Source organism: Scomber japonicus, chromosome 5 (genome assembly GCF_027409825.1).
Source record: "Scomber japonicus isolate fScoJap1 chromosome 5, fScoJap1.pri, whole genome shotgun sequence".
NCBI lineage: Eukaryota > Metazoa > Chordata > Actinopteri > Scombriformes > Scombridae > Scomber > Scomber japonicus.
The window spans coordinates 579,142-591,641 of NC_070582.1; the positions used below are offsets into that span (position 1 = coordinate 579,142).

At 42.3% G+C, this 12,500-nt stretch overlaps 1 protein-coding gene across 1 annotated transcript in view; it reads right to left on the reverse strand.

Moving 5' to 3' along the window:
- Window positions 1-12,500, reverse strand: part of deaf1 (DEAF1 transcription factor) — a 25,574-nt gene that overhangs the window by 5,052 nt on the left and 8,022 nt on the right. Inside the window, exons 6-9 of the mRNA XM_053319088.1 lie at window positions 3,717-3,782; window positions 2,769-2,813; window positions 2,325-2,448; window positions 1,566-1,697 (exon numbers count right to left, since the gene is read on the reverse strand). Of these exons, the coding sequence (XP_053175063.1) occupies window positions 1,566-1,697; window positions 2,325-2,448; window positions 2,769-2,813; window positions 3,717-3,782 (367 nt within the window). The remainder of the gene's footprint in view (window positions 1-1,565; window positions 1,698-2,324; window positions 2,449-2,768; window positions 2,814-3,716; window positions 3,783-12,500) is intronic.

The window sequence follows — 12,500 nt, forward strand, 5'->3', positions numbered from 1 at the left end:
ATAATATAGGATGGGATGGGATAATATAGGATGGGATAATATAGGATGGGATAATATAGGATGGGATGGGATAATATAGGATGGGATAATATAGGATGGGATAATATAGGATGGGATAATCTAGGATGGGATAATATAGGATAATCTAGGATGGGATAATATAGGATGGGATGGGATAATATAGGATGGGATAATATAGGATGGGATAATATAGGATGGGATGGGATAATATAGGATGGGATAATATAGGATGGGATAATATAGGATGGGATAATATGGGATGGGATAATCTAGGATGGGATAGGATAATCTAGGATGGGATAGGATAATCTAGGATGGGATAGGATAATATAGGATGGGATAGGATAATATAGGATGGGATGGGATAATATAGGATGGGATAGGATAATCTAGGATGGGATAGGATAATATAGGATGGGATAGGATAATATAGGATGGGATGGGATAATATAGGATGGGATAGGATAATCTAGGATGGGATAGGATAATATAGGATGGGATAGGATAATATAGGATGGGATGGGATAATATAGGATGGGATAATATAGGATGGGATAATATGGGATGGGATAATATAGGATGGGATAGGATAATCTAGGATGGGATAGGATAATATAGGATGGGATAGGATAATATAGGATGGGATGGGATGGGATAATCTAGGATGGGATAGGATAATATAGGATGGGAAGGCTTTAGGATTTCCAGATGTTTATAAAAAGGAAGAAGAAGGAGGAGTCATCACACAGCATCAATTCTCCCAGGTTTTAAACGGGGACCACCGGTTGGTCCTTTTTAACACCATCATCGTGTCATCGTCAGGACAACGAGCGGTGACAATGACCTCGTTAGTCACACGGTACTGACAGCTTCCTGCCGTCTCCTGAGAGCTCATTACTGCGAGACATCAGCCAATCAGAGAGCAGCTGAGGTGCTTCCCCTTGAAGCCTGATAGGATGATGGATAGGCTCAGGGTCCATGGCGACGCAGGGGATTGTGGGAAACCCCTTTCCAGGTCATTGGGGGTTGGGGGGGAGGACTGACCGACATGGTGGATTCAAATATTTATTTTCTTATCTGGTGATTTTTTATTATCTGTTAATTAATTAGTTTATAAAGAGCAAACATAGGATAGTTACGGATAGGATGGGTATGGATGGGTATGGATAGGATAGGATGGGATAGGATGGGTATGGATAGGATGGGATAGGATGGGTATGGATGGGATAGGATGGGTATGGATAGGATGGGTATGGATAGGATGGGTATGGATAGGATGGGATAGGATGGGATAGGATGGGTATGGATGGGATGGGTATGGTATCTATCTATCCATCAGAAGACATAAAGCAGAATATGTCTCCTTTCAGACGCTGACACAGAGCCAAAGATTTGTGATGTTCACACTCAATGCCCACAATAAAGTGATCTGTGAGGAATGAGGAGTGAGGAGTGAGGAGTGAGGAGGTAGGAGGTAGGAGGTAGGAGGTACCTGCGGTGAGGAGTGAGGAGTGAGGAATGAGGAGGTAGGAGGTAGGAGGTACCTGCGGTGCTGGCGAACACCTCGCTCTGCGCTGAGCTCTCTGAGATGATGGCGGCAGCAGCAGCAGCGTCGCCTGCTGAGCGGTCAAAGGTCAACGTCCCCGATGTGATCTGTCCCGACGGAGACACTGTGACTGCAAGAGGGACACAAGGGACATGAGGGACACGGACATGAGGGACACAGACATGAGGGACACAAGGGACATGAGGGACATGAGGGACATGAGGGACACGGACATGAGGGACATGGACATGAGGGACACGTAGGGACATGAGGGACACGGACATGAGGGACATGAGGGACATGGACATGAGGGACATGGACATGAGGGACACGTAGGGACATGAGGGACACGGACATGAGGGACATGTAGAGACAGACAGAGTTTCAATAACTTTCAAAGTCTGAATAGCAGCAGTGGGGTCATGTGAGGGTCATGTGAGGGTCATGTGAGGGTCATGTGAGGGTCATGTGAGGTCATGTGAGGGTCATGTGAGGTCATGTGAGGTCATGTGAGGTCATGTGAGGGTCATGTGAGGGTCATGTGAGGTCATGTGAGGTCATGTTAGGGTCATGTGAGGTCATGTGAGGTCATGTTAGGGTCATGTGAGGTCATGTTAGGGTCATGTTAGGGTCATGTGAGGTCATGTGAGGTCATGTGAGGGTCATGTGAAGTCATGTGAGGTCATGTGAGGTCATGTGAGGGTCATGTGAGGGTCATGTGAGGTCATGTGAGGTCATGTGAGGTCATGTGACGTACATGTGGTGCCGGGGGTCAGAGTGATGTTTTTGGGGGAAGGAAGTTCCTTCTTGGCGGGAACGAGCGGCGGCTCCAAATCCTTCTTCCTCCGTTTATACGGCACGAAGAGCCGAACCGGACCCGTCTGAAACAACACATCAATACCATGTAGGAGTATTAGTAGTAGTAGTAGTAGTGGTACGAGTACTAGTAGTATTAGTAGTAGTAGTAGTAGTATTAGTAGTAGTATTTGTAGTAGCAGTAGTATTTGTAGTAGTACTAGTAGTAGTATTAGTAGTAGTAGTAGTACTAGTAGTATTAGTAGTAGTAGTAGTAGTAGTATTAGTAGTAGTACTAGTAGTAGTAGTAGTATTAGTAGTAGTAGAAGTAGTAGTAGTGGTACTAGTAGTAGTAGTAGTAGTAGTAGTAGTAGTAGTATTTGTAGTAGTACTACAGGTATTTTACCATATTGATGCTCTCGGCTGCCAGAGTGTCTCCTTCCTTTGAACACTGCACACAGAAACAGAGAAACATGATTATTAACACCTGAACACTGGGAGCACTGGGAACACTGGGAGCACTGGGAACACTGGGAGCACTGGGAACACTGGGAGCACTGGGAACACTGGGAGCACTGGGAACACTGGGAGCACTGGGAGCACTGGGAACACTGGGAGCACTGGGAACACTGGGAGCACTGGGAGCACTGGGAGCACTGGGAACACTGGGAACACTGGGAGCACTGGGAGCACTGGGAACACTGGGAACACTGGGAGCACTGGGAGCACTGGGAACACTGTGAACACTGGGAGCACTGGGAGCACTGGGAGCACTGGGAATACTGGGAACACTGGGAGCACTGGGAGCACTGGGAGCACTGGGAATACTGTGAACACTGGGAGCACTGGGAATACTGTGAACACTGGGAGCACTGGGAACACTGGGAGCACTGGGAGCACTGGGATCACTGGGAACACTGGGAATACTGGGAACACTGGGAGCACTGGGAACACTGGGAGCACTGTGAACACTGGGAGCACTGGGAACACTGGGAACACTGGGAGCACTGGGAGCACTGGGAGCACTGGGAATACTGGGAACACTGGGAGCACTGGGAGCACTGGGAACACTGGGAGCACTGGGAGCACTGGGAATACTGTGAACACTGGGAGCACTGGGAATACTGTGAACACTGGGAGCACTGGGAGCACTGGGAACACTGGGAGCACTGGGAACACTGGGAGCACTGGGAACACTGGGAACACTGGGAGCACTGGGAACACTGGGAGCACTGGGAGCACTGGGAACACTGGGAACACTGGGAACACTGGGAACACTGGGAGCACTGGGAACACTGGGAGCACTGGGAACACTGGGAGCACTGGGAGCACTGGGTTACAGGATGTGACTTACCGCAGTCAGGTCGTCACAGCAGGCTGCACAGGTACAGGAGGCAGCATGAGGGTTCAGGATACGCTCCTGATAACACACACACACACACGCACACACGCACACACACACGCACACACACACACACACACACACACACACACACACACACGTTAAAGAGGCTTCAAACGTTCCAGCTCCTAGTTTATGCTGCTATAGGCTTAGACTGCCGGGGGATGATCGAGGACATTGGTCAATCAACCTGTCAATCAGGACGTAGCCCCGCCCCCTAATGCATACCCTGCTTTATCGTCACATATAAAATCAGGGAGGCCAAAATGTCCCAAATGAACATCATACTGCATTGAAGAAGGCTTTAAACTAGCGATTGAGACCATAAACACATTTTGAAAACGTTTACTGAGGTTAGAAATCAAGTGAGAAGTTGGTGAATTCTCCATTGACTTGTATAGAGACGGTCGCCCCCTGGTGGCCTTTTGATAGAATGCAGCTCTAAGTTACTTCCTGGTTGGCCTCATTCCCCGCCTGGTTTAGACCTTCACATGACTTGGTTGTGATTTGTGATAAAGATTGATTGATAGATATATGTAGTACTTGGTGTAGTACTCTGTGTAGTACTGTGTGTAGTACTGTGTGTAGTACTCTGTGTAGTACTCTGTGTAGTACTATGTGTAGTACTATGTGTAGTACCTGTAGTACTATGTGTAGTACTCTGTGTAGTACTCTGTGTAGTACTGTGTGTAGTACTCTGTGTAGTACTCTGTGTAGTACTATGTGTAGTACCTGTAGTACTATGTGTAGTACTCTGTAGTACTCTGTGTAGTACTATGTGTAGTACTGTGTGTAGTACTGTGTGTAGTACTCTGTAGTACTGTGTGTAGTACTATGTGTAGTACTGTGTGTAGTACTGTGTAGTACTCTGTAGTACTATGTGTAGTACTGTGTGTAGTACTATGTGTAGTACTCTGTGTAGTACTATGTGTAGTACTCTGTGTAGTACTATGTGTAGTACTATGTGTAGTACTCTGTGTAGTACTGTGTGTAGTACTATGTAGTACTCTGTGTAGTACTCTGTGTAGTACTCTCTGTAGTACTATGTGTAGTACTATGTGTAGTACCTGTAGTACTATGTGTAGTACTCTGTAGTACTCTGTGTAGTACTATGTGTAGTATTGTGTGTAGTACTGTGTGTAGTACTCTGTAGTACTGTGTGTAGTACTATGTGTAGTACTGTGTGTAGTACTGTGTAGTACTCTGTAGTACTATGTGTAGTACTGTGTGTAGTACTATGTGTAGTACTCTGTGTAGTACTATGTGTAGTACTCTGTGTAGTACTATGTGTAGTACTATGTGTAGTACTCTGTGTAGTACTGTGTGTAGTACTATGTAGTACTATGTGTAGTACTATGTGTAGTACTCTGTAGTACTGTGTGTAGTACTGTGTGTAGTACTGTGTGTAGTACTCTGTGTAGTACTCTGTGTAGTACTATGTAGTACTATGTGTAGTACTGTCTGTAGTACTGTGTGTAGTACTCTGTAGTACTGTGTGTAGTACTCTGTAGTACTCTGTGTAGTACTGTGTGTAGTACTGTGTGTAGTACTATGTGTAGTACTGTGTGTAGTACTCTGTAGTACTCTGTGTAGTACTGTGTGTAGTACTATGTGTAGTACTGTGTGTAGTACTATGTGTAGTACTGTGTGTAGTACTCTGTAGTACTGTGTGTAGTACTATGTGTAGTACTGTGTGTAGTACTCTGTAGTACTTTGTGTAGTACTGTGTGTAGTACTGTGTGTAGTACTCTGTAGTACTCTGTGTAGTACTGTGTGTAGTACTCTGTAGTACTCTGTGTAGTACTCTGTAGTACTCTGTGTAGTACTGTGTGTAGTACTCTGTAGTACTCTGTGTAGTACTCTGTAGTACTGTGTGTAGTACTCTGTAGTACTGTGTGTAGTACTGTGTAGTACTGTGTAGTACTATGTGTAGTACTGTGTGTAGTACTCTGTAGTACTGTGTAGTACTGTGTGTAGTACTCTGTGTAGTACTGTGTAGTACTGTGTGTAGTACTATGTGTAGTACTGTGTGTAGTACTTTGTGTAGTACTGTGTGTAGTACTTTGTGTAGTACTTTGTGTAGTACTGTGTGTAGTACTTTGTGTAGTACTGTGTGTAGTACTATGTGTAGTACTGTGTGTAGTACTTTGTGTAGTACTGTGTGTAGTACTTTGTGTAGTACTTTGTGTAGTACTGTGTGTAGTACTTTGTGTAGTACTTTGTGTAGTACTGTGTGTAGTACTTTGTGTAGTACTTTGTGTAGTACTGTGTGTAGTACTATGTGTAGTACTATGTGTAGTACTGTGTGTAGTACTCTGTGTAGTACTCTGTAGTACTGTGTGTAGTACTCTGTGTAGTACTCTGTAGTACTGTGTGTAGTACTGTGTGTAGTACTGTGTGTAGTACTGTGTGTAGTACCTGTAGTACTGTGTGTAGTACTGTGTGTAGTACTGTGTGTAGTACCTGTAGTACTGTGTGTAGTACTGTGTGTAGTACTGTGTGTAGTACCTGTAGTACTGTGTGTAGTACTGTGTGTAGTACTGTGTGTAGTACTGTGTGTAGTACCTGTAGTACTGTGTGTAGTACTGTGTGTAGTACTCTGTAGTACTGTGTGTAGTACTATATGTAGTACTCTGTAGTACTCTGTAGTACTGTGTGTAGTACTCTGTAGTACTCTGTGTAGTACTGTGTGTAGTACTGTGTGTAGTACTATGTGTAGTAGTGTGTAGTACTGGGTGTAGTACTATGTGTAGTAGTGTGTAGTACTGTGTGTAGTACTATGTGTAGTACTCTGTGTAGTACTATGTGTAGTACTATGTGTAGTACCTGTAGTACTATGTGTAGTACTCTGTGTAGTACTCTGTGTAGTACTGTGTGTAGTACTCTGTGTAGTACTCTGTGTAGTACTATGTGTAGTACCTGTAGTACTATGTGTAGTACTCTGTAGTACTCTGTGTAGTACTATGTGTAGTACTGTGTGTAGTACTGTGTGTAGTACTCTGTAGTACTGTGTGTAGTACTATGTGTAGTACTGTGTGTAGTACTGTGTAGTACTCTGTAGTACTATGTGTAGTACTGTGTGTAGTACTATGTGTAGTACTCTGTGTAGTACTATGTGTAGTACTCTGTGTAGTACTATGTGTAGTACTATGTGTAGTACTCTGTGTAGTACTGTGTGTAGTACTATGTAGTACTCTGTGTAGTACTCTGTGTAGTACTCTCTGTAGTACTATGTGTAGTACTATGTGTAGTACCTGTAGTACTATGTGTAGTACTCTGTAGTACTCTGTGTAGTACTATGTGTAGTATTGTGTGTAGTACTGTGTGTAGTACTCTGTAGTACTGTGTGTAGTACTATGTGTAGTACTGTGTGTAGTACTGTGTAGTACTCTGTAGTACTATGTGTAGTACTGTGTGTAGTACTATGTGTAGTACTCTGTGTAGTACTATGTGTAGTACTCTGTGTAGTACTATGTGTAGTACTATGTGTAGTACTCTGTGTAGTACTGTGTGTAGTACTATGTAGTACTATGTGTAGTACTATGTGTAGTACTCTGTAGTACTGTGTGTAGTACTGTGTGTAGTACTGTGTGTAGTACTCTGTGTAGTACTCTGTGTAGTACTATGTAGTACTATGTGTAGTACTGTCTGTAGTACTGTGTGTAGTACTCTGTAGTACTGTGTGTAGTACTCTGTAGTACTCTGTGTAGTACTGTGTGTAGTACTGTGTGTAGTACTATGTGTAGTACTGTGTGTAGTACTCTGTAGTACTCTGTGTAGTACTGTGTGTAGTACTATGTGTAGTACTGTGTGTAGTACTATGTGTAGTACTGTGTGTAGTACTCTGTAGTACTGTGTGTAGTACTATGTGTAGTACTGTGTGTAGTACTCTGTAGTACTTTGTGTAGTACTGTGTGTAGTACTGTGTGTAGTACTCTGTAGTACTCTGTGTAGTACTGTGTGTAGTACTCTGTAGTACTCTGTGTAGTACTCTGTAGTACTCTGTGTAGTACTGTGTGTAGTACTCTGTAGTACTCTGTGTAGTACTCTGTAGTACTGTGTGTAGTACTCTGTAGTACTGTGTGTAGTACTGTGTAGTACTGTGTAGTACTATGTGTAGTACTGTGTGTAGTACTCTGTAGTACTGTGTAGTACTGTGTGTAGTACTCTGTGTAGTACTGTGTAGTACTGTGTGTAGTACTATGTGTAGTACTGTGTGTAGTACTTTGTGTAGTACTGTGTGTAGTACTTTGTGTAGTACTGTGTGTAGTACTATGTGTAGTACTGTGTGTAGTACTTTGTGTAGTACTGTGTGTAGTACTTTGTGTAGTACTTTGTGTAGTACTGTGTGTAGTACTTTGTGTAGTACTTTGTGTAGTACTGTGTGTAGTACTTTGTGTAGTACTTTGTGTAGTACTGTGTGTAGTACTATGTGTAGTACTATGTGTAGTACTGTGTGTAGTACTCTGTGTAGTACTCTGTAGTACTGTGTGTAGTACTCTGTGTAGTACTCTGTAGTACTGTGTGTAGTACTGTGTGTAGTACTGTGTGTAGTACTGTGTGTAGTACCTGTAGTACTGTGTGTAGTACTGTGTGTAGTACTGTGAGTAGTACCTGTAGTACTGTGTGTAGTACTGTGTGTAGTACTGTGTGTAGTACCTGTAGTACTGTGTGTAGTACTGTGTGTAGTACTGTGTGTAGTACCTGTAGTACTGTGTGTAGTACTGTGTGTAGTACTCTGTAGTACTGTGTGTAGTACTATATGTAGTACTCTGTAGTACTCTGTAGTACTGTGTGTAGTACTCTGTAGTACTCTGTGTAGTACTGTGTGTAGTACTGTGTGTAGTACTATGTGTAGTAGTGTGTAGTACTGGGTGTAGTACTATGTGTAGTAGTGTGTAGTACTGTGTGTAGTACTATGTGTAGTACTCTGTAGTACTGTGTGTAGTACTCTGTAGTACTCTGTAGTACTCTGTGTAGTACTGTGTAGTACTGTGTGTAGTACTGTGTAGTACTGTGTAGTACTCTGTAGTACTCTGTAGTACTCTGTAGTACTCTGTGTAGTACTGTGTGTAGTACTGTGTGTAGTACTGTGTGTAGTACTCTGTAGTACTCTGTAGTACTCTGTGTAGTACTGTGTAGTACTGTGTGTAGTACTGTGTAGTACTGTGTAGTACTCTGTAGTACTCTGTAGTACTCTGTGTAGTACTGTGTGTAGTACTGTGTGTAGTACTATGTGTAGTACTCTGTGTAGTACTGTGTGTAGTACTCTGTAGTACTATGTGTAGTACTGTGTGTAGTACTCTGTAGTACTGTGTGTAGTACTGTGTGTAGTACTCTGTGTAGTACTGTGTGTAGTACTCTGTGTAGTACTCTGTGTAGTACTATGTGTAGTACTCTGTAGTACTCTGTAGTACTGTGTGTAGTACTCTGTAGTACTCTGTAGTACTGTGTGTAGTACTGTGTGTAGTATTATGTGTAGTACTCTGTAGTACTGTGTAGTACTATGTGTAGTACTGTGTGTAGTACTGTGTGTAGTACTATGTGTAGTACTATGTAGTACTCTGTGTAGTACTCTGTAGTACTGTGTGTAGTACTGTGTGTAGTACTCTGTGTAGTACTGTGTGTAGTACTCTGTAGTACTGTGTGTAGTACTGTGTAGTACTCTGTGTAGTACTCTGTAGTACTATGTGTAGTACTCTGTAGTACTGTGTGTAGTACTGTGTAGTACTCTGTGTAGTACTCTGTGTAGTACTATGTGTAGTACTGTGTGTAGTACTCTGTAGTACTGTGTGTAGTACTGTGTGTAGTATTATGTGTAGTACTCTGTAGTACTGTGTAGTACTATGTGTAGTACTGTGTGTAGTACTATGTGTAGTACTATGTAGTACTCTGTGTAGTACTCTGTAGTACTGTGTGTAGTACTGTGTGTAGTACTCTGTGTAGTACTGTGTGTAGTACTCTGTAGTACTGTGTGTAGTACTGTGTAGTACTGTGTAGTACTCTGTAGTACTCTGTAGTACTCTGTGTAGTACTGTGTGTAGTACTGTGTGTAGTACTATGTGTAGTACTATGTGTAGTACTCTGTGTAGTACTGTGTGTAGTACTCTGTAGTACTATGTGTAGTACTGTGTGTAGTACTCTGTAGTACTGTGTGTAGTACTGTGTGTAGTACTCTGTGTAGTACTGTGTGTAGTACTATGTGTAGTACTCTGTAGTACTCTGTAGTACTGTGTGTAGTACTCTGTAGTACTCTGTAGTACTGTGTGTAGTACTGTGTGTAGTATTATGTGTAGTACTCTGTAGTACTGTGTAGTACTATGTGTAGTACTGTGTGTAGTACTGTGTGTAGTACTATGTGTAGTACTATGTAGTACTCTGTGTAGTACTCTGTAGTACTGTGTGTAGTACTGTGTGTAGTACTCTGTGTAGTACTGTGTGTAGTACTCTGTAGTACTGTGTGTAGTACTGTGTAGTACTCTGTGTAGTACTCTGTAGTACTATGTGTAGTACTCTGTAGTACTGTGTGTAGTACTGTGTAGTACTCTGTGTAGTACTATGTGTAGTACTATGTGTAGTACTGTGTGTAGTACTCTGTAGTACTGTGTGTAGTACTGTGTGTAGTATTATGTGTAGTACTCTGTAGTACTGTGTAGTACTATGTGCAGTACTGTGTGTAGTACTGTGTGTAGTACTATGTGTAGTACTATGTAGTACTCTGTGTAGTACTCTGTAGTACTGTGTGTAGTACTGTGTGTAGTACTCTGTGTAGTACTCTGTGTAGTACTGTGTAGTACTGTGTGTAGTACTGTGTAGTACTGTGTAGTACTCTGTAGTACTCTGTAGTACTCTGTAGTACTCTGTGTAGTACTGTGTGTAGTACTATGTGTAGTACTATGTGTAGTACTCTGTGTAGTACTGTGTGTAGTACTCTGTAGTACTATGTGTAGTACTGTGTGTAGTACTCTGTAGTACTGTGTGTAGTACTGTGTGTAGTACTCTGTGTAGTACTGTGTGTAGTACTCTGTGTAGTACTCTGTGTAGTACTATGTGTAGTACTCTGTAGTACTCTGTAGTACTGTGTGTAGTACTCTGTAGTACTCTGTAGTACTGTGTGTAGTACTGTGTGTAGTATTATGTGTAGTACTCTGTAGTACTGTGTAGTACTATGTGTAGTACTGTGTGTAGTACTGTGTGTAGTACTATGTGTAGTACTATGTAGTACTCTGTGTAGTACTCTGTAGTACTGTGTGTAGTACTGTGTGTAGTACTCTGTGTAGTACTGTGTGTAGTACTCTGTAGTACTGTGTGTAGTACTGTGTAGTACTCTGTGTAGTACTCTGTAGTACTATGTGTAGTACTCTGTAGTACTGTGTGTAGTACTGTGTAGTACTCTGTGTAGTACTATGTGTAGTACTATGTGTAGTACTGTGTGTAGTACTCTGTAGTACTGTGTGTAGTACTGTGTGTAGTATTATGTGTAGTACTCTGTAGTACTGTGTAGTACTATGTGTAGTACTGTGTGTAGTACTGTGTGTAGTACTATGTGTAGTACTATGTAGTACTCTGTGTAGTACTCTGTAGTACTGTGTGTAGTACTGTGTGTAGTACTCTGTGTAGTACTGTGTGTAGTACTCTGTAGTACTGTGTGTAGTACTGTGTAGTACTCTGTGTAGTACTCTGTAGTACTATGTGTAGTACTCTGTAGTACTGTGTGTAGTACTGTGTAGTACTCTGTAGTACTGTGTAGTACTATGTGTAGTACTCTGTGTAGTACTCTGTAGTACTCTGTAGTACTGTGTGTAGTACTGTGTAGTACTCTGTAGTACTGTGTGTAGTACTCTGTAGTACTGTGTGTAGTACTGTGTGTAGTACTGTGTGTAGTACTCTGTAGTACTATGTGTAGTACTCTGTAGTACTCTGTAGTACTGTGTGTAGTACTCTGTAGTACTCTGTAGTACTCTCTGTAGTACTCTGTGTAGTACTCTGTGTAGTACTCTGTGTAGTACTGTGTGTAGTACTGTGTAGTACTCTGTGTAGTACTGTGTGTAGTACTCTGTAGTACTCTGTAGTACTGTGTGTAGTACTATGTGTAGTACTGTGTGTAGTACTGTGTGTAGTACTGTGTGTAGTACTCTGTAGTACTGTGTGTAGTACTCTGTAGTACTCTGTAGTACTATGTGTAGTACTATATGTAGTACTGTGTGTAGTACTATATGTAGTACTGTGTGTAGTACTCTGTAGTACTGTGTGTAGTACTCTGTAGTACTCTGTAGTACTATGTGTAGTACTATATGTAGTACTGTGTGTAGTACTCTGTGTAGTACTCTGTAGTACTATGTGTAGTACTATATGTAGTACTGTGTAGTACTCTGTGTAGTACTCTGTGTAGTACTCTGTAGTACTCTGTGTAGTACTCTGTGTAGTACTCTGTAGTACTCTGTGTAGTACTCTGTAGTACTGTGTGTAGTACTCTGTAGTACTCTGTAGTACTGTGTGTAGTACTGTGTAGTACTCTGTGTAGTACTGTGTGTAGTACTCTGTGTAGTACTGTGTGTAGTACTCTGTAGTACTGTGTGTAGTACTATATGTAGTACTGTGTAGTACTCTGTAGTACCTGTAGTACTGTGTAGTACTCTGTAGTACTCTGTGTAGTACCTGTAGTACTCTGTGTAGTACTCTGTGTAGTACTCTGTAGTACTATGTGTAGTACTCTGTGTAGTACTCTGTAATACT